This window comes from Crocodylus porosus, unplaced genomic scaffold (genome assembly GCF_001723895.1).
Source record: "Crocodylus porosus isolate Cpor-Errol unplaced genomic scaffold, CroPor_comp1, whole genome shotgun sequence".
NCBI lineage: Eukaryota > Metazoa > Chordata > Crocodylia > Crocodylidae > Crocodylus > Crocodylus porosus.
Genome location: NW_017728909.1, coordinates 42,784,830 through 42,807,672, shown reverse-complemented (window position 1 = coordinate 42,807,672; position 22,843 = coordinate 42,784,830). Strand labels below are relative to the sequence as shown.

General features: G+C 39.6%; 1 protein-coding gene across 1 annotated transcript in view; it reads left to right on the top strand.

Moving 5' to 3' along the window:
• ADAMTS6 (ADAM metallopeptidase with thrombospondin type 1 motif 6) overlaps positions 1-22,843 on the top strand; it is a 346,787-nt gene that overhangs the window by 257,739 nt on the left and 66,205 nt on the right. The window contains exons 15-20 of the mRNA XM_019532140.1: positions 3,948-4,050; positions 9,893-10,026; positions 12,055-12,178; positions 15,832-15,912; positions 20,045-20,208; positions 22,162-22,300. Of these exons, the coding sequence (XP_019387685.1) occupies positions 3,948-4,050; positions 9,893-10,026; positions 12,055-12,178; positions 15,832-15,912; positions 20,045-20,208; positions 22,162-22,300 (745 nt within the window). The remainder of the gene's footprint in view (positions 1-3,947; positions 4,051-9,892; positions 10,027-12,054; positions 12,179-15,831; positions 15,913-20,044; positions 20,209-22,161; positions 22,301-22,843) is intronic.

Below are 22,843 nucleotides of genomic sequence, written 5' to 3'. Positions count from 1 at the left end.
GCAGGGAAATGGCAGTTTCCCTGAAGTTTGTGCATTTTGCCCCACACCAAACTGCACATGCAGGGGCGCGCGCTGCAGCAAAAAAGTAGTGACACAGATTTGTGCTGCTTCTACTTTTGCCACAGTGAGCACATGTCTCTGAATGTGGGGATGCACCCTCTGGGTTTCTCTTATGCTTTGTGTTTGTATATCTAACAGTGTTAACATTGCATGGCACACCGTGGCACCCTTGATAAGATTTTAAGGCTCCCAAGGGTGTCATAGCATCCTGGTCAACAATCACTTGTTAAAGCGTTCAGTATTTCAACACTGTTTCAAGAGATAAGTGTTCAAACTCTCACCTCCAAGAGGCTTATTTGATTTTTTTTTCCTTCCTCCTTCTTCCCCTTCCCCCCTCAAAATATTTTTGATTTGGCCGGTTTTGCAAATTGGGTTTAAATTTTTTATTTTTATGGGAAAATTCTTGTAATATCATAAAACAAAATATGCTATGCACAACCTCACTATCACCCATGATGAAAAATGTTAGACTCATGAAACGTTAGAATGACTTCTCCTTCTGATATGAGCTGTGATCAGGTATAGTGGGAGGGCAACCCAGCGTCATCTTTATTTCTGTGTTACAGTTACCCAATAGCTACCAGCTTTTTCCATACAATGCTTCTGAGGAAGGCAGAAAAGGAAACCCAGGCACTAGTAACAACAGTAGGGGAGAAATTCCTTCCTGGCTCCGCTACTGGAAATCCCTTCCATGGCATTCAGCAAAGCCCAGAAGCATGAACTAACCAGACACCCTCTGCACTGTAACTTGGGGGCGACAAATACAACACGCAGGAAAACCATAAGTTCCTTTTCTATCATCCTATCCCCTCTGCAAAACTTATTCCAGCTTCTTTAACTTTCTTTCATAGCCAGGCTTGTTATGGAAGTTACAAACAATAGAGATATGAGTTTTTCTTAAAGATAAAGGCCATAGGAAAACTTAATAATAGAAGCTGTTACACAACTTGCATGCACAATCACAGCTTGCTTCTTCTGTAATAATTCTCATGTATCTTATTGGGTTTGTTTACATGTTCATTTTAATGCACATTAGCCTATTTTAATGCTCATTAAAACATGTACTTTTGCTAATGTGCATTAAAATAGATTAATTTACCTTTTCTAATACATCATAATAGAGGTACTAAATGTAATGTGCATTAACAAAAACACATTAATGACTGTAGACGTGCCCATTGTGTTGTTATTTATGCAAGTATTTAAATAATTATTTAGTATTTTAAAGATTTTATTTTGTAAGTAATTGATTTGTGTAGGAAGCTTTTGCTTTCTATGCAGTTCAGCTGCTAACTGAAAAGGTATGAGAATTGAGAAGTTGGGAGTTTCTTTTCCCAGCTGGAGTTCATACAGGAGAGTCAAATTTAGGTGTGTCTACCTCAAACAGTCAAAAACTTTTTGAGAGGATTGATCTTTTTTTTTCCCCTGAATGTACAAGACTCCAGGATAAGAAACTTGTAGTACATTATGCACTAATAACCATCATATTGTATTTTATTGAAGAGGGATAGAGGGATAAATTGCAAATAAATAAAATTATTATAAGTTATCATAATTGATATTGCACTACCATTATATTATGCTATAGTATAATTATAAATTATTATGAAATATCTGTAAATACTATATGATTTTAGAATTGAAAAATGGAGCTACATTTTTTGTGCTTAAAATGTTTTTAAATGCAGAGAAAACTTCTTCAATAGTTTTAAGTCATGATGCTGTGGGCTTGCTATGGTAGGAATGTGAACTACAATATGAATGAAAGTTATGATGAGTGTGCAAATATTTGCATAAGGCCTCTTTCACAGGAATTCATTTCATATTGCTTAACATAGACTGGCTTAGAAATATTGAAAGAAAAGTAAAACCAGGATAACTGTCAACTCTGATGCTGCTCATAAAATCAAGACTGTTTACTAACAATTAATATTTCTGTCAAATAAGTTATTTTACTCCTGCTTAAAAGGAATATTTTTAATGTTTCAGATACCTTACCTTAACATGTTAAACCTTGAGGTTTCAATATTGTAAAAAACCATTTGCCTTGGGTTATTCTATTCAAACACTGCAAGATGTTTTTCTACAAATTATATATAAATTCAAAGTTTGGCAATTAGTTAACATTGTTACATTGAACCTAAACCTTCAATAGACAAAATTGTAGTAAGAAATATTGTTCTTGTAATTCTTCTTTGTAGAAGAACTTCCTTACCTATCATCACCCCAAATAAGAACACTACTTAATTTATTTCTGGATTCAGTAATCAATTCTGTTTAAAATATTTTACATGTAAATAGTTTAATTTTTTTTAAACTAAGAAGGTGCTTAAAATTGTGCAAAATATACTGTTTAGTTTAATTCTTAGCCTTAAAATATGGCTTTGCAAGGGATAAAGGTTAAGGCTAGGTACAGACAATCAAAAAGCCTGAGGATGAATCTATTCAATCTTCATAGGTGTCTTCAAGCTGCATAGATTGAATTGATAAGCCAGTGAACAGATATTCACTTCTGCATCCAGAAATGCTGCCACATGCCTGCAGTGACTTAGGCCAAAAGCAGGGGGGCACTAGAGCAAACTTCCCTGCTTGGCTAATGCAGACAGCTTGGACCAAGGCTAGCCCACCCAGGCTGCAAGGGTGGAGGTGCAAGGCATTCTGGGATGCTGGGGGCTATGAGTTAACTTGAACCTGGAGGGGATCTGGGACAGAAGTTCAATAAATCAATTTAACCTAAATCAGTTAAGCCTGATACTGCATCCATCCAGGTTTATCTTAACCGGTTTCAGCCATTTTGAAAGCAGTTTGTGTACACTCATGTGCAATTTTATGTGCACTTATGTGCAACTTGATTGTGTTACAAATTTGAACTGGTTTCTGATCATTTATACTGGTTTAGGTGTAATGTCTGTCTGTAGCCTAAATGATACAGCTCCAAACTGTAAAATGTAATGCAGTGGTTCTCAACTGGAGTGCCATATACCCTGAGGTCCCACAAGATCCAGGGGTTCTGCAAAATTTCCTCAGGGGTGCTTCAGCAATGGTAGTAGTCAGGTAAAACTGCCCTGAGTGTGGAGCTGGAGTATACATGGATGTTCTTCTTGCATTAGGGTTTTCTGATAATGCTAAAGCAGGCGGGAAAGCTGGCTTGTGCTACAATCCTTCCTGGTGTCTGTCTGCCCTGCCCCTTTATCTCCCACAGTATTCCTTCCAGAAACAGAGGTGCACAGGGCAGTTCCATCTGCCCTAAATGCCTCTGGTTCCAGGAGATACTGTGCAGGGTTAGACTGGGAAGGGCTGCCCCACCTGGACAGTTGTTTTACCTGGTGGCAGTAACACCCAGTTGAGAATCTCTGAGATAAGGCAGCTCACCCAGGGGTGCTGCCACATTCAGAAAAATTGTGGAGGATGACCTGGCTCTGAAAAGGTTGAGAACCACTCATGAAACGTTACTAATCTCATTCTTGATTTTGTAAATACAACCCTGAGAACAGCTGTAGCAACTGAGACTGGAACGGTTACCAGAAATGATCTTGTGTTTTAGTTTCTTTAGCTGTTTTTACATGTGTTTATAAGGAGATAACCGATGGATTGATTACAGAGTGAACTGTGACATGATTCTGTATGTAAAGTTATATAGTAAGAGTTGTAACACTTAACTTTAAATTAGTTCAGTTACTTCATGCCTGCCTAAGTTTACAAAATAGACACTTTGGTTTGAATACCAGTTGTAAAACAATAAAACAAGTGCCAGAGTCAGATCCACAAAATGAAGCAGGGAGCCAATTTGATGGACTGTAGCACCATTTTCTATATAATATTATAGCCATGTTCTTTTATATTGAGATTTATTAGAAATTAACTCTCTTATTTTAATTTTACTTTAGCCGTGTCCTTCAGGGTCCCGTGATTTTCGAGAAAAACAATGTGCAGACTTTGACAATATGCCTTTCCGTGGAAAATATTATAACTGGAAACCCTACACTGGAGGTAATGTGTTACTTAGAAGAGATATAAATATGCCTGGTGTATGAAAGTGTATGTATTACAAAGAAAGTGACATTTGCAAACACAGAGTCTCAATCAAGATATAATAGAATTAATATTGTAATCTTTTATATTGTAAAATCATTAATTAAAAATGCCAGTTCACTAAAAGGAAGGGCCATATCGGTTATAGAATAGGAGTGGGTCAGCTGTGAAAGGGGGAGGTCTGGATTCAGGGAATGCTATGTAAGAAGAGGACACCGCTTTGTACTATATAGCCATCTTCCATCAGCAGCATTGGCAGCACCATGCAGACTGAGCACAGTATGCAATTTGTGTACAGCAGGAAAAAATATAATATACAAACCCAGATAGATTTCACCTTACCTGAGCTGATGGAAGGTGCAGGCTTGGAGAAGAAAAGGTAGCTTGCATAATAGACTTTGACAGACTTCTTTAGTTACTACACTATAGAAACTCCATTGTGTAGGGAGTGGAATTTTTGCTGCCTTGCACATCAGCAAAATACTCAGCCTAGCTCTTTGTGCCAGATATTCTGGGCATTTGAATGCAGTGTAAAAACACTAATAGTTTTCTCACATTGGAATAGATTTGTTAGATTTAGTTTATGCCAGATGTGTGCCTGTCATCACTCTGCTCTGTATGTTGCATATTGTATAGCTTCCCTTTAATCCTTGCTTATTTTAGTCTTTTACTTTGTAAGCTCTTTCAATTATCTTCTTATGAGTTTGTGCAACATGTAGTTCAGTGGGCCTATAAGTTAATTTGGTGGTTATATAATATAATAGAAATAATTTCATTGATTTGCAACTCAGTTCCACAAATTACAGTATGGGAAAGTTTCACTCAGAAGTGAACTGGAAATATTTTTTATAAAACTGATTTTGAGTCTCTAAAGATATTGTCCCTTTACTAGATAATTTTATTGCCTATATCAGATGCAGGATGGTAAACTACAGTATGGGTACTGCTTTAAGGCTGGGAACAAATTACACATAAACAGGTTTACGTGATCAGAAACTGGTTTAAGCCTGTAACACAGCACAAGTTCAGTGCACATAAACCAGTTTCAAAATGGCTAAAACTGGTTTAAGAAACACTTGGTTGAATGTAGTATCAGACTTAACTGATTTGGGTCAAACAGGTTTATGGAACTTCTGTCCCAGACCCCTTCCTGGTTTAAATTAAATCAGAGTCCGCCAGCATCCGAGCATGCTTTTCAGCCCTGGGCCTTCGTGGTTTAAATTAAATCAGAGTCCCACAGCATCCGAGCATGCTTTTCAGCCCTGGGCTGGGCTGGCCTGTGCTATCTGCTCCAGAGAGCAGGGCTAGCCCCATCTCTCTTCCCTAGCTGGAGCCCCAGCTGCCCAAGAAGGAGGTGGAGACTGCAGCCTGGAGACAGCAGTGTCTTCCTGGTTTCTCCCTACCCCATGCCTCCCTCACAACTTGCTGCTCAGGCAGGGATCCCCCCTCTCCCACAGTAACGACCCCAGCAACATTTGATCACAGTCATGCTACCCCCATGCTAGCTAATGCTGAGAGGTGTGTGTCTCCAATCTCACTGGAACAAAGGCAGACAGAAAAGTGTTTGCTTAGGCTTTTGGGGGCTAATTAGCAGGCCAGCTGGTAATGTCCCTCCATTCTTCCATAAAAATATTTCCAAATAGCTGTTTAAGAAGAGCTTGAACTAATGATGGGCTGATAAGCTTTGTGTTCTGATTAGCACCGTGCTGGCTTGCTGTCAATGTTCAACAGGGGACAGAGAGAGGTGTGAGAAATGATGTGGTTTGCAATGAATGCAGTGCCTGTCAGTTTGCTGCAGACAGTATGAAGAAGCAGGGAGAGGGAGATTGAAAAGCTCAGTATCATCAACAGAGGCATGCATGCAGTTCACACAAGTAGCTCTCTCTCCTTCTCCCTCCCTACTTCCCCACCTTTGCCTCAGAGTGCTTGCCAGGGACCAGGGTCTAGCAACATTGCCCAGCCTTTGAGCAGTGAGGTGAGGGGAAAAGCCTGGTAAAAAGGGAGCTGCTTCCCCCTACCCCTCCAGGCATACCCTGGCTGGGGACGGTGCAGGTCAGGGTAGGGGCTTAAACCCTTCCCTAACCATTGCATCCTACCAGGGCCTGGCCATGCCACCCCCTCAGCTCAGCACTGTGGAATGGAAAGTAGGGCTTGCTCTAGCATCCCCCTGGCCTCTGGCCTGAGCCACTGCAGGCAGTTTCTGTATTTCCTGAATCAAAAGTGAATGTCTATGTACTTGCAAATTGGTTCTATCTCTGCAGGTTAGACTAACCTGCAAAGATTGAATCAATTCAGGCTTGGCTTTTTGAATGTCTGTCCCTAGCCTAAATGTTAACTGTAGTTTCAGAAACAAAGCTATGGATGCCTCGGTTTTGCAGTTTTATCTTTTTGGGGTAGCTAGTAGCTGGAATAGGCTAGAGCAGTTCTCAGCAGATCTAACTTATGCTAATAGAGCAGGTTTGCATAAAGTAGCCTCAGGACTACAAACTTTGCAGCGTGTTTCCACTTTCTCTTCCTCTGACTTTTGCTATTTTTTCTTCAGTCACTGGCATGGCTCTGGCCTCCTGGTTTTCTTGTACTTAAAATAGAAGGTGAAGTTGGGAAAGATGGTCCATTGATTTTGGTATAGATCAGGTAGGCTAGAGACTTGGGTTCTTACTTCATGTTGACTTTGCAGAACCATCTGCTGTGAATACTAGGGCTAGCCTTAGGTCAGTTGACCTCAGCACAATTTGGAGCAACATTTGGGCAGCTCTCATTTCCTCCTGATTGCCAGGAATCACTCCCTTTGTCCAGCCACACTCTATGCATTCCAGGCAATTGGATACTTTATCTAATCACTTGGGCCCCTGAAGTGACACAAGGTCTGGTCTTGATAATTTTTTAGTAAAAATAAAGGCTGAATTCTACTCTTAATTGCCTGAGATTATATTGACATGATTAAAAGCATAATTTGTTGTTAGCATAAAGGTAATGTAAATTGTCCTGGTGTTTTGCTTTTGTTTTCTGGGGGCTGATAGCATATAAATAAATATATTTTGATTTAAATTTAAATTGTTATATGCAATTAATATAACTTTACCTGGTGAGAATCCTTCCTGAATTTAAATAACACAATAAAATTATTCTGTAGGGAATTAAATTTAACTTTTTTAGGCTCAAGAAGGTATTTCATGTGGATATTTTTCATGACTTACATTTTTCCATACTTGAGTCAAACATTGGATGACATAGGATTGGGATGCAGCTTTTGGTTTATTCTCTTCATTTTTGCTTTATGTGGCAAAGATTTCTTTTTTCAACACAGAAACAAGATTTTGCTATTTGATTTCACAAATGTCATTAGTAGTAGGGATGACTCTTGCATCTCAGTGTTCTTACAAACCTAATCATAGAACCCTAGGTTTTAAAGCAGAAGGGATATTGATAAATTATCTGTTTTTTCCTCTTGCGTAATGCAGACCAGAAGACATCCTTCATTAATTCCTGTTTGAAATAGAGCTTGTTTCTTAGTGTAAGCATTTCTTACCACGGATAGTTGTCATAATACTTGGTAAATTGTTCCTACAGTCATTATTTTTAGTGTTAAATTATTGTATGTTATTTCTAATCTGAATTCATTTAACTTCTGTTTCTGGGCATTGGACCTTTGTCTGTTAGCTTGAAGAGCCCAGGTAGGTATGTGTGGTGAAGTAACCCCCTAACTTTCTCTTTGATAAGCTAAATACATCAAACTCCTGGAGCTTGTCAATATGAAGCTATTTTCCAGTCTCTCTTATTTTTCCATCTCTTGCTAGATAGTCCTCTTTTAATATTAGCCCCATTGGCCAGTGTCACATTGGGAGCTTATGTTTAGCTGATCCAGAATAATCCCTAGTTTTTTTTACATGTTTCTTCCTAAAATAGTTCTCCAATCCACCCTCTTGGTCCCTAGATGTGCTGAAATGCATAGCGTTTAACTGCATGCAGTTTACCAACCATTCCGTAGCATGTTTATCAATGACCTGTACTCGTCATTATTGGTCACTTCCCCAGTCTTTATTAATCTGCAGCCTTCTTCAATACCTTTCCAACTAACATTCATTTACGAATGTTAGTTATCTTTTGATTTAAAACAAGGCTATCCAGCTTGTGGCCTATGGGTTGCATGTAGCCCACAAGGGGTTATTTTGCAGGCCTCTCGGCTTCCACCCAGCTGCTACTCTTTTTACTGCTCCAGCTTCAGCAGCAGCTGGAGTCCCTTGGCTCTCCTTTTTCCTCTGGCTTTCACTTCCTGCTCCCACCCAAGAGGATGGGGTGGGGTGTTGTAGGACAGCTTGCAGAGTTGGGGGAGCCCTTGGCCTGGAAAGCTGGGAGTGGGAATGATTTCTAAGTGTAGTGTAGCCCAGGGGGCTTGCGGCCCTCGGCTGCTTAGACCTTGGATTGTCCTGATCTAAAACATACTGGAAGCTCTAATGGATTTAGAATATTGTGGACGTTAACCATTAAAGAAAAATCACTTGTCTAATGATCATATTGCAGTTCTAAGATTCCATAACCCACATGTCAGCTAGCATAGTAAGCAATAAAAAGGATATGAAAAACAAGAAAGGAAATTATCTCTGTACAAGAACTTGTTTCTTGCCTACTCCTTACACAGCTGAGAATTCTGCTTAATATTTGCAGTTTTAATGCCTTTGTTGTTACTTAGCTGTTTAAGATAATTTTTTTAGTGCTTGTGTGAGATACTGTTTCAAGTGGCCTGATATTTAAACTCAGTCTTTTTCTCTATGTACATATAATTTTGGGCCTTATCCTGCAAAGAACAGAGCCTCTTTAGCTCTCAATAAAATCAGTGGGAGCTGTGGGCACATAGCACATGTGAGGATTACTAAGTGAATCAAATTGTGATGGCATAATTATTTGCTAGTGCAAATAAGGACACCTAAGTTGCTTGCAGATGCTGCCCCTCCTTTGCCTGCCCCAAACGCTTTAGTGGAAGAAGCAGCACATTACTTCATAGATTCATAGATGTTAGGGTTGGAAGGGACTTCAGCAGATCAAGTCTGATCCCCTGCCTAGGCAGGTGCTTCAGCAGGGCTTTTTGGCATTTAGCTAAAGCTGATTCATTCAACTACTAGATAAAAGCACCAAAAAAGCCCCACTAAAGCACCCAATCTTTATAGATGCTGCACAGCCAGGTTGAAGTAATGCACTGCCTCTCCTGCGTATGCACGGGGCTCAGCAAGAGAATGAGTGGAGTTTAAAGTAAAGCACCATTTTTTTAAAGTCTGCAGGTACCCCTGGATATTTAAGTAACAGATTTTGTTCAAAGTCAGGCAATCAGAAAAACTCATTAATTTCCACAAATAATTGAACCTACAGTCTTATAAGCCATCAAGAAAAGAGAGAACAGGTATAGTCCCTTTAAATTCAGGTTCTAGTGCTCCAAAAGTTATTCACCTTTTTAAGCATATTGCATACCTTTTGATATATTTCCATAACTGTACTGTAGGTACTAGAGTTTTTAAATAATATTTTTATTAATTTTAAATTGTTCACTAAGTTATAGTAGCATTAGAGAATCTTTTAACTATAAATATAGTTATATAGTAATAACTATAGTTACCTAACTCTTGACTTAACTATAGGATGCTTTGGTATAAGCTGAAATAATAATTTTAGAAAGAAAGAATCAAGTAGCAGTAAAATAAGTCTTAAAAATCTGTGGGTGGTGAGAAGAGATGAGACTACTGACCAATCTAATTTTCTCTAGGCTTTTAAACAGGTTTGTTTTTTTTCTTTTGCTTTGCTTTTCTAGGTGGGGTTAAACCATGTGCATTAAACTGTTTGGCTGAAGGTTACAACTTTTACACTGAACGTGCCCCTGCAGTAATAGATGGAACTCAGTGCAATGTTGATTCACTGGATATCTGCATCAATGGAGAATGCAAGGTTGAATACATTTTGTAAAGTACCTATCGATCACCTCATAGTGTTTCATATGTACCAATGAATATGTTCAAATTCATTGGAATGAGCATAAAACAAGTATACATTACAGGAACATGAAGAGAGATAGAGGGTTAATTCTGCTAAAGGTATAGTTGTAGTGCTGTACTTCCATTAAAGTCAGTGAAGTTCCTAATCCATATATTTAAATATCTGAATAGTATAGGTAACTTAAACCTTCCAGCTTCACTCGATCTAGTACCTTATTTTAAGCACTTTGCTGAAAGGAGAGCTAAGTTTTATATTTACAAGATTTATTTTTGATTGGGTCAAAGTTGATAAGTGCAAAAAAAAATTGCCATGTATTTCATTGCTGAATTGAGAAAAAAATTACAAGGTATGATCTATAGAATGCTGATGTAATAAATACAGGAGCCTTGTGTTGCTTACAGATAATACTTTATTTACTAAATTGCCAGAAATAGAACTTAGGTTTATCCCCATAGGATTAGGCAAGGAGCTATTTTAGCCTGATCAGTGTTTTTTCTGATCAGTAAGAAAACTAAAGCTTTCATGGCCTAGTTATTAACTTGTCAAATACTGAAAACATTTTGAATTCTTAACTTCTGTTATCACATCTGCATTCTTTTCAAGCACATTGGTAGAAAAATAGTATTTGCAGGCAGTAAGCCCAATATAAATTACATCCACGTGTCTGCCATCTGGTCTGTTGTGGAGATGATTTGATTCTTCTTCATATTATAATTATCGGAAAAAATAGAACTACAGTGTTCATTCTGTTCCATTTGTCTTTTATTACTAAGTAGCCTTCCCTTTTTTCCTGGCGTCTATTTTCTCCAATTCTCTAGAAGAGGCAATTCCTTAATTCATAAGGGTATGATGTGCTGATCATTCCATATACAGGCATACCTCGGAGATATTGCGGGTTTGGTTCCAGACCACCGCAATAAAGCGAATATCGCAATAAAGCGAGTCACACGAATTTTTTGGTTTCCCAGTGCATATAAAAGTTATGTTTACACATACTGTAGTCTATTAAGTGTGCAATAGCATTATGTCTAAAAAAAAATATACATACCTTAATTAAAAAATACTTTATTGCTAAAAAATGCTAACCGATGGAAAAATGGCGCCGATAGACTTGCTCGACACAGGGTTGCCACAAACCTTCAATTTGTAAAAAATGCAATATCTGCGAAGCTCAATAAAGCAAAGCGCAATAAAACGAGGTATGCCTGTAGATACTCGCTTTGTATAACCCCGTTAACATATCAGCTCTTAACTTTAATGACTTTCTTCCCTTTCATGATTTTTTGCAGAGGTTCTTTCAAGCCTATCTTCTATAGGACCTATTTTACACTCTAAGTATAAAACACTAGGTATTATCATCATCATCTACTGTTATTCTGGCATATTATCTCTGACTGGTAAAGTAAGATAAATATCTCCCTGTAGAACTGATGCTGTAGAATAGATGTAAGATAAAATCATATCCAGATTCTACACAAATCATATCCAGATTATACGCAAACATTCTCTGTGTCTAACTCAACCTTTCAGTCTGCTTGATCTTGCAGTGAGCACATAGATTTAAGTACTTATTATAATTTTGTTATTATTTAACTGAAAGCTTTTTCTATAGGTTAAGAGAGCAAAGGTGGGGAAGTTGGAAAGGTTAAAGAAGCAGAAATACAGCAATACTTGTTTTAAGCACCTATTTAAAGGCAATACAGAACAGTTTTGCTTTAACAAAGGAATAAAGGTAGAACAAAATTATAATGGAATCATTGGGCTGGAAGGGAACCCTTTGGACAGATCCATAATATTTTGGGACACTGTTTAATACTATATGATAATTGTTTTAAGATGTAATCCAGTGGTATGTTTAAAACACTTAGATTTTTCTCTGAAAGATACTAAAAATGCCAAGTTATGTATTAGTTGTGTTCAGATAGTGGCCCAGGAAATCACTTCCTGCTACAACGTTTATTTTACCTTATCTCTTCTCAGCATGTAGGTTGTGATAATATTTTGGGTTCTGATGCTAAGGAGGATAGATGTCGTGTATGTGGAGGAGATGGGAGCACATGTGAAGCCATTGAAGGTTTCTTCAATGATTCATTGCCCAGAGGAGGTATGTATGGGCTCCATTCCTGTGAGTCATTTTGTACAGATGGACTGCTGAGACCACAAAAAAACCCTGGAATGGCAGTCCACTATACACATCAAACTTCAGAATTGTAGCTATAGTTTCTTTTCAGACATTTGACTTCTTGTTTAGTATTTTGATTTTATATTATTCTTGGCTTTCATTGTTTGTTTAATTAGATGATTTTGTTTTGCCAAATTTTACTTCAAAGCTTTATTAAATTATTGACATTTTGGGCAGAATTCTTTTACATTATTCTCTCAGCTGGCAGTTACCCAGCTGGCCTAAGAGCCAAAATTGGCAGTTACAGAGTTTGCAATCCTGTTCCAAGTGCTGTGTGAAAATGCAAGCATCTACACACCTTCTGAGCCTGGCTAGTAGGCTGTGGAGATTCATGACACCATAAATGTGCACCTGAGTGCAAGTCCCAAAATTCTGGCTTTGCAAAGAGAGGGAAGAGAAGAAGCCCCCCCACCTCTTACAGTTTTAGCTCAGTGTCTTAATGGTTAGGGTGTTACCCTGTGGGGTTAGGCCAACTCTCAGGATCTCAATATTGTGCCATTAGACAGGAGGGTGTGACACTATTGCACATATACAAACACACAAATCAATTAGGTGCATACACACGCACACTACCAGCTCAGGCACATACACATCCAAACCAATACACATCCAAACCAGCCTAGGCACATGCATACCTATCACCAATTCAAGCACGTACACTATACACCCCAAAAATTAGATGCAGATCACTAATTCGTATATCATGCACACAATGCCATATATATATACAGACACATACATACACACAAACACACACACACTCACACTAGCAACTCAGATACACACACGTTCAAAATAAGTAGTTTAGGTTCATGCACACCTATCACCAGTTTAAGCCCATACATGCTACGCACACTAAGTTTAGACAGAATCAGTTACCAGTTACCAACACCTGCACATCCAATACACATATGTGGATTATTAATTCATATACCACGCACACCCAATGATATCTATATATGTATATATGTGTGTATTCACTAATTCACACACATACCATCCACCTACACATACACACAAGTGAGTTCCTAAGTTGGGTGTTGTGATGTGTGTGTATGTATGTATGTATGTATGTATGTATGTATGTGGTTGGTGTACTTGGGATACCTGGGGAAAGGTTAAGGTAAGAAAGTAGAAGTGTAGGGAGTGAAAGTTGTTGGGAGTGAAAGTCACTGGGATCAGGATTAGAATTTGTAGACTAGAGGGGCCTGGGCTGAAGAACTGAGGCTTGGGGTAACTTTAGGTTAATTGATCTTAATTGATTAAAAGACAATGCCCAAAGCCTACAGACAGGGGAGCATGCCGGCATAGATGCTGGGACCGGAGTCAGAGCTACGGTGGAGATGAAAAGGTGGGGAGAGGGAAAATGGGACCAAGGGAAAGTGTGGGTGTTAAAGAGGGGCTCTGAATGTGGGGAGCCAGAGGATGGCTCCAGGGAAGCTAGAGAAGTTGCAGGGAGTGACAGTAGGTGCTGGGAGCTGGAGAAAGGCTGGAGAAAACTGCAGGACAGCCATGAGGAGCTGGGAAGCGGCAGGGAGCAGGGGATGACTACAGAAGGTATGGGGGAAGCCTGAAAACAGAGAAACGGACAGCAGAAAATCACTGGAAAAGCATCAGGAGAGACTGAAAGGCGGCAGGGGCAGCGGGAAAGTGGAGAAAGGCAGCAGAAAGTCACAGGGAAAAGGCAGTAGGAATTGAGAAGAGATCGGGAAACTAGTGGTGAGGGATGGGGGCTGGAGCTGAGAGAGAGAGAGAGCCTGGAATTTAAGATAAGGAAGGGACTGGTATTCAGTAAAACATGACCCAACTCGGGGTTGCAAATGACAGTGGTTTTATTGAACAGGGGAGATGGTGACACAATGTCTTATTGGTTCCCTTGCACCCTCTCCCCCACACACACAATGGCAGCAGGGGTTAGAGAGGCTTGGTGCAGAGGCTGAAGTCCACTGAAGTCCAGGAGGAGAGAGAAAGACAGAGAGAGTCCAAATTATAGGAGGAGGTGTGCAGGTAATATCTACCTATCCAGGCTGGAAAGAGGTCCTTGTCCAGTAGGTGTTGTTCAGAGAGGGGTCGCCGGCAGGGCCTCTGGGTGGATAGGTGGTGTGGCATGGTATTGGTCCAGATAGAGAGGGTGTCCCACTGGTTCTGTCTTGTGTGATTCTAGTGACAGGAGGCATGCCTACGCAAGGTTCAGTCCCTGGCGTACTGAGCATGTGTGCTCCATGCACAGATGTGCAGTTTTGGGTGTCTGTAATGGTGAGAGTTGCTGGTTCTGCAGGGTCTTTTGTCTTTCAAAAGCTTGTCTCTGTTCCTGGGTGAGGTCCGTGGTTCCTGCATGAATCAATGCAAGGTGATGGCCCAGTCATTACAGGCCATTCAGTAGAGGCCTGCTACCATTGTATTTCAATCATTCCCAATTGTTCTCATTCATCCAGGAACCAATTTACATGGGAGGGGTATGTGACTCATACAGTTGCAACATGGGATCCCCCAGGCAGAGGACACAAGATGGAGGCTTGACACATAAAATGGAAACTTGACATGACTTTGGTTCACTTACAAACAAAGGCCTAAACCATACAACATCCATATGAAACAATACAAATCAGTATGAAAATGATAATAATACAATATACAACAGTAAGAATCAATACAAACCTAATAATAATACAATATAAAACAGTGGATATCCAAGACCAAAAACTTGCTACCAAAATAAAAATGTTTAAAGCTTATCCTAAGTCTGAGCTCACTTATACTTATCTATAGGGAATAGAGAGGGAGAGAAAAAGTCAGAAATGTTTGGGAAAGGGGAGGGAATGCATTTTAAAATAAAAAAAAGAAGAAAAACTGGGTGTTTTGCTACATGGGCATTCACTCAGGAAGCATTGACACATGTTCTAGATTCCTCCTCCTCCAGAGTGGGGTTGGACCTGTATCTCTCTGCCTTTTGTGACAGGGAGACAGGCGTCTGTCACTTCTAAGTAGAGAGTGCATTTAGCTAAATTTGTTATGTGGGGCTGCAGCAGAGGGCGAGCTGGCCATTGAGCAAAGGGGAAATCCCTGTGGGTGTCTGGGGAGCCACCTGACTGGAAGGGGCAGTGCTTAGAGGCATATAAAAACTAGAGACACTATGAAAACAACAGCAAGAACAGAACAAGCAGTTATAAGTCCCCTGTTTTAAAATACTAATAAAGCCCTTTCAACAATTATTCAGAACTAAATGATTGAACTACGAGTTGACTATTAAACAGAACAAAGTAATTGATTTCAACAAGTGTAAAATAAAGTACTCTTTAAAGTACTTTAATTTGCTTAAGATTTTGTTAATGTGAAAAATGTGGACAAATACAGAGAAGCTTCCAGCCCTTTCCTAAAATTTCTTATATGCCCAACCATTAGAAAGTTCTCCATTTTGGTACATGAAAAATAGTGTTCAGTTATCTTGCCTCATATAAAAGTGGATCTCAGATTCTCAGATGTAAAGTATTAGTACTGGATAATTTTTTAGATGCTAGTTTCAAAGTTCAAGCTGAAGGGTAATAACAATAACAAGGTTTACCTTTCCTTTATAGGGTACATGGAAGTTGTTCAAATCCCAAGAGGCTCAGTTCATATTGAAATAAAAGAAGTAGCAATGTCAAAGAACTACATTGGTAAGAGGCTGGTTTAAATACAGGAGCTTAAATAATTGCTTACTGTTTTGTTAAGTGCTTCTCTGGTCTGGCTAAGCTGTGTTTAGTGCAGGAGCAGGGAAGTATTTGCATGTCCTTATATCCGTAGTTTCTGTGCATCCTACACTCTTCCGTGTACTTATCTTCACCATGCTTTTGTGAGGTAGGGTAGTATTATCACTAACATTTTATAGATGGAGAGAGTGAGGCATAAAGGAACTATGCAGCTTGTTCAAGGTTACCAGCGATGGAGCAGAGAATATAATCCAAGCTTCCTATATCTCCTTCCTCTCTAAACATAGTTTGGAACATACTTTTCACTCTCCCAATCCTGGGGCCAGATGTGCAAACCAGGCCTATGGAGTGAGCACAAGAGAGCCTTCATGCCTAGAAGTTTCCCAGACCTCTGTTGCATAATATTTGGTTCAAAAACATAAAAGAGAACACATTTTTCAGTTAAAAATGCTCCAAAAAAAAGATGAGTCAGTTTTCCAGCAACCTAATGATCTGACATTCCCAAAAGCTCTTATTTGGTTAGGCAGCAGATCACTGACTAGGCTTTGCCAGTCTCTAGTTCACAAGAATTCAAATAGCTAGTGACACAAATGATTGTGAAGGACAGAGATGTGTAGGAGAGAATTTAACCTTGCAGTTTTGGGTTGGAGCTAATTTATCTATTTGCTGTAGTTAGTGTTCAATGCCAGCTTCTTTCTCCCCTTGTAATTCAGCAAGACTGTTAGCTTCCATCCTTTTTTTTTTTGGGAGGCACCATACCTTCTCCCGGAAATCAGTTACAACATCATATTCCCTCCAAAAATATGTCAGTATGCATTGCTAGTAAAGTAGCATTTGAATCCCACAACCAATGGTTCAAGCAGTGGGGAGGGTATTACAGGATATTCCAGCACAGATGTTTCAAGTTAAGAACCAACTTCAAAAGAGCAGTTTGCAACTGTAAAGTCTACAACATGTTAATACAAATACAGTTGGCACATAGATACAAATTAAGGCACTTGTATTTCTATTTTCCTGAGTATATAAATCAACTGAAATATAGGTATTCTTTTTAGCTACTGAAGTTCATTTTTCAGGTGCAAATTGCACCAAACCTTATCTATTTTGTAAAGAATTTCCCTCAGTATCTAAAATAATATAAAGATTATTTGAAAAACATTTTTATTTACAAATCTGTTTGAAAATGAAGGACAAACATGTTGCTTTATTTTGTGAAACAAAAACCTGCAGGGATATTTTTTAAAAATTGACTATTGCCCTGAGATTTAAAAATGTAAACCATTATATCAGGTTGTGTTTTTTCCTCATCTCCATTTTTAAATGTGCTGTCTTGGTGATTTAAAGTGATTGAACACTTTGAATTTTGAGTAGGTAAAAAATAGAGCTATATGGAAGCATAGCATCAAAGAAGTATTAAGAAAAATTCTTAACAAACTTTTGATATCCAATTCTAGTTTACTAAATTTTCATACGCTTACTTAAAATAGATGAGTAACTGCAAGTAATGCTGCTTTCTTCTAGTACTATATTATGTAATAACTTATTCTTTCTTTTCTCAAAAGAGTTTGATGGTAGTTTGAATAGTTTGGGACTGAATGGGAGGTTGTGAGAAACTACATAATAAATACATCTAGAGGTGCACCAGTATATCGGTTGGATGTGAGATTGGCACCGACATAAAGAAAATTAACTGCATCAGAAATTAACTTTTTTTGCTTGATGTGGCTGATAAATGCCCTGTGCATGCACGTAGGTGGCGAGGAGTACAGCCTGGTAGCATGGAGAGCTGCATCCAGCTGGTAAGTCTGTTATGGTGGAAGAGGGGAGTGGGGAGGGAAGGGGCATGGGGAGGAGCAGATCAAGGCACCTGTGGTGAGTGAGGGAGCGAGGCTGTGGCAGGCACTGCCCATCCAGGGATGGGTGGGACATGGGATGGAGTTGCAGCTCATCCAGGGGGTGCAGGGAGAGGAGGCAGCTCCTACTGCTGCATGAATCCCGGGAGGGCATGGGGGGGTGGGGAGCATGTGCCCCTGGATCTGTGTAGGGTGGAGTGGGCTGCCACTTTAGGCTAGGACTGGGCTGTGCTGGGCTCTTCCCAGTGGGGGCTGGGCCCAGCTCAGCCCCAGCCTGCAGTGGCAGCCTGCCCTGTCCTACATAGATCATGGGGCACATGTCCCCCATGCCCTCCCAGGGTGCATGCGGCAGCAGGAGCTGCCCTCCCTTCCCTGTGCTCCTTGGACAAGCCATGGCTCCATCCCATGCCCTGCCCCGCCCTGGCTGGGCAGCCCCTGCTCCAGCCCCACTCCCTCCCTCACCACAGGGACCTTGATCTGCCCCCTCCTTCCCCACGCCCCTTCTCTTTTCTCCCCTTCCACCACGACAGACTTACTAGCTGGACACTGTTCTTCAAGCTGCCAGGCTGCATATAGGAAACCAGATTGGGATTGGTTGATATGCCTCCTTAAAAATTAGCTGTTGATACTGGCCACAAAAATCTCTATTGATATACTCCTAAATACAGCTCTTCTCTTTGCATTGCATTCTCTTTCTCTTATCTGGTTCACTGCTTTTAGAACCCCCTCGTAGTCAGCTAAGGAAACCTGGAAGAGTGAAAATTTGAGGGCCAAATTCTTCTCTCAGTTATACATCATTCTAAAATAACTCCCATGAAGTCTATGGAGTGAGATGTACATTGACATAACTGAAAAGAAAACTGGCCCGTGATAGTTACTTACCTTATTCCTTATTCCTATAAGCTGTGAGCAAAATCCTGAATTTCTTATTAAGGTCATTGAGAGTTTTGCCTCCATAAACACTGATTCCATGATTTGGCCTTCTATTTTAGAATTGTCACTTGCTACTATAGACAAATGTTGCTGGCAAGCACATGTAAACCCCATTCATGACCTTAACCAAGGAGGTCAATAGTCTCAAATGAGCATTCCAAGTAAGTCCTTTGGCTATGCAAAAATCTATTTTGCATTTTAAAAATAAAAAGCCTCTCAGCTATAACACTGTATCTAGAATCCGTTTGCTTACTTTTGTCAAAAAATGAAGATTCTATTTAAAAAAATCTTGTTTCAAGCTGACTTAAATATGATTATAGATTTGCTGGAACTTTTATTTAATTCTTCACTAAGAAATAGATATTCTACATGTAGTGCTCTCTTGATAACATCTTATGATGAAATAACCAAATATGTTAAGAAAAGAAATAGCCAATGTTTCATTTACTAAGTTAAAGTTGACTAAGGTATTGGTATTTATTACTAACTTCCTGCTGACATAAATTATTTTCAGCAACTTGATATTTTTCTTATTAAAAGGTAGATATTCTGCTTAACCTTAATATGGACTGTAATTGAATTTGTCTGTTCACTTGGAATAGAATGTCCAACTGACTTGTTCTAATGCTAAAATAGAGGCCACATTTTTATTCTACGATTGAACAGATAACTATCTTCCGTACTATCTGACCTTACAACAAGGATACTGAGAAATCAACTGGGTCGAGAATAGGTCTTTTATTTTGAATAACATACTTGTTCTGGGTGCATGCTTCTAAAGTTGAATAGCAAAGGTCAAAGATAAGAAGGCACATGCTAGGGGCCTGTTTGAGACTACGCCTGCTAGATTTGAAACTTCTCCATCTATTATTTTATTTGTTATGCTTTTGATTGTCATACTTTAAGGGCATGGGTTATAAATTTTGTTCGAATTTTGCTCTCAAATTGTCATGAATTTAAGGGCCATGTCTAATTTTTAAATATAAAAGAGCAGATTGCCAGTCCCCTCAGCAGAGATACAATTGTAGCATGCACTACTCTATCTTGATTTGTATGGCTGTACATGTTGATCTTTGTAGTCTCTGTAGATCACACTTGCATAGTGAAGATGATGACAGTCAGAGTCAGTATTGTAGAACTCCCTGGGCCATACTGGCCACTCTACTCCAAGGAAAAGTTTTACATTGCTTTGAAAATAGTGGTATACAACTGAAGTTCACATACACCTTGTCAGATTAGTAGCTTAATTTGCAATGGCTTCTCTATTATAAATGCTGCTTCCAATTTTTAGGTGGCTTGTATTTTTTTTTAAGCTTTAAAATCTGAAGAGGATGACTACTATATTAATGGTGCCTGGACTATTGACTGGCCTAGAAAGTTTGATGTTGCTGGGACAGCTTTCCATTACAAGAGACCAACAGATGAACCTGAATCTTTGGAGGCTTTAGGCCCCACTTCAGAAAATCTGATAGTCATGGTAAAGTTACAATTCATATCTTTCTGAACTCTAAACTATGCATTTATGTTCCAGGTGTTTTGGGGCCATGAATTGAGTAAAACTGAGTAAAAATACTTGACCAATTTGGGGCGGGGGGCTTTGGATACATATGGGTTAGCTATGGTGGTGAAAAAGAGGACAAAGCAATGAACTAATTTATTTCCATGATGCTGTAAGAAGTGTAAATAAGGATTCCCATCTAGTCTAATGCATTTCATGGGTCCTCAGAGCAATGGTAACATAAATTTACCTGCGTCCACTTCAAGAGGGATGTGTAGCATTGAGAGGATCCAGAGGAGGGCCACTTGCATGGTCAAAGGATTGTGGAGCAGGCCCTATGAGGAGAGGCTAAAGGGCCTGAACCTATTCAGTCCCCACAAGAGAAGGCTGAGAGGGGATCTGGTGGCAGTTTACAAACTCACCAGGGGGAACCAGTGAGAATTAGGGGAGGCTCTGTTCCCTCAGGCACCACCCGGGGTTACTAGGAATAACGGCCAGAAATTGTTAGAGAGAAGGTTCAGGCTGGACATCAGGAGACATTACTTTACAGTCAGAGTTGCCAGGCTCTGAAATGGGCTCCCAAGTGAGGTGTGCTCTCTCCTACCTTGGGAGTCTTCAAGAGGAGGCGTGATATGATTTGGCTGGGATGATATGACCGCAGCACCTGTACCGGCCCGGGGCAGGGGGTTGGACCTGATGATCTGTTTAGGCCCCTTCTGACCCTAAGCACTATGAAACTATGAAATTGTGAACTAGACTTACGGTTTTCCCATACCTTATGTTGAAGCATCAATGTATAAGGTGAGGTAATTGTACTGGAGTGGGTACTCTTACCTGTGTGGAGTAGTTTCTTCTTCCATCACTAGCCCTGTAAATTTCAGTAGGTTTAAACATGTTATGAGTGTGTAGTGTTCTGCAAAGTGAGTTAAGACTATAGTAATTTGTGTGGCTTTTTTAAAATAAATTATTTTGCTTTGAGTAGAGTTCTTTTTTCTGCTGCCTGCTGCATATCTGCTTTTCTCAGCTGCTCAACACTACTGACTTCCCTACTGAAAGTTTTCCACACTTTTCTCCCTTATAGAGGTACAGATGCCTTAACCAACTGTAACTGGAGGTGGGACAGAGTAAAAATATCTCTGAGAGTTATGTTAATACATATGGTAAAAGCTAGTGGCAGTAATAAGATGTTGTCATGTTGGTGATTCAGGGCTTGTTTGTTTGCCAGTACTGTGTTGGGCAGGTGGTATGAGGATATATTGTAAACAACAAGAATTAGTGATGATTCTGCGTAGTTCCATGTTGGGATCTGTGATGAACTGCTTGCAGCAGGAGCTTTCCTTCCCTTTCAGGGCATCAGTCTGTGCTTGCCCATCTTGTCCATACTTTCTGCACCTTCGTGGAGCCTAGAGCTATTGTTGATAATAAATTGAATTATCATTTTTGTTGTTACAGTAATGCCTAAGATATAACCAGGTGAGATCCTTGTTAGCTCCCTAGCCACTGTGTGGATACTTCCCTGTACAAGAACTCAGTATGGAGGATGGAAAAAGTTTTTTAAACAGTTGTACAGTCAGCCACAACATGGTCTTTTGTTATTTCGGGCCTTGAGAAAGTCATGAAGTACACAGGAATTTTATGAGAACTGCATGATTGGAAGTGTTAGTATATTAAAAAGCAATGAAAATTCACAATTTCAGGCCTTAAGGAAAATTTTGAAGGAAGAAAATCTCACTTCATGCAAAAGAGAAAAACCTGTGTGTGTGTTTAAAAAATTAGTTGAGATTTCTTTCTGCAAGACCTGAATGAACTATTGTGGCATTTTTACTACTTTCTCTGTTCACAATATATAACACACACTCAGATTAAAAATACCATTTTAGCTGCTCTCTGCTTGCCTGTTTTAATGGGATAACCAGTTCTTTTCAACTGCAGATTTTACTACAGGAACAGAATTTGGGGCTAAGGTATAAATTTAATGTTCCCATCTCTCGCACTGGAAGTGGAGACAATGAAGTTGGCTTTGCATGGAATCACCTGCCCTGGTCAGAATGTTCTGCCACGTGTGCTGGAGGTAAGAGATGTACCAGACAACCGATCTGAAGGGTAAGCTGGATTGCATAACATGCTTTGCTTCAGTAACTAATTGAAACATTTTTTTCAGATCTTCATCAAGCTTTAAGTTGGTGAAAGAAAATATTTTGATTATCATATGTTTTCAACCTCATGTAATTTGTGTGGATTTTTAAAATTAAAACAGTACATTCTGGCACAGTGAGTTTCTGTCTGCAGATGCTTTCCCTGAGATTCTCTTGAAGCTAAGATGTTTGCTTTTCACAGAAGTTTTCTTTATAATGGACATCTGATGATTTAAGAAATGAAATGAACAAGAATCAGAAGGCAAATAGAAGGCATCTGTAACAAAGGAATTGGTGTATGCGTGCTTCATGTGATCCTAGCCAGGACCTTCTATTCTCCAGCTACCAAAACAAAGCATGCGTACTGGTAGCCCTTCTCTAGCAGATAGCTCACAGTTGGATGATATTTCCCAGGCCATAGCAGTATCTGAGGACTGTTTTCTATTGGCAGTGGTGGGGGATATTTGGGTGGTCCCAGG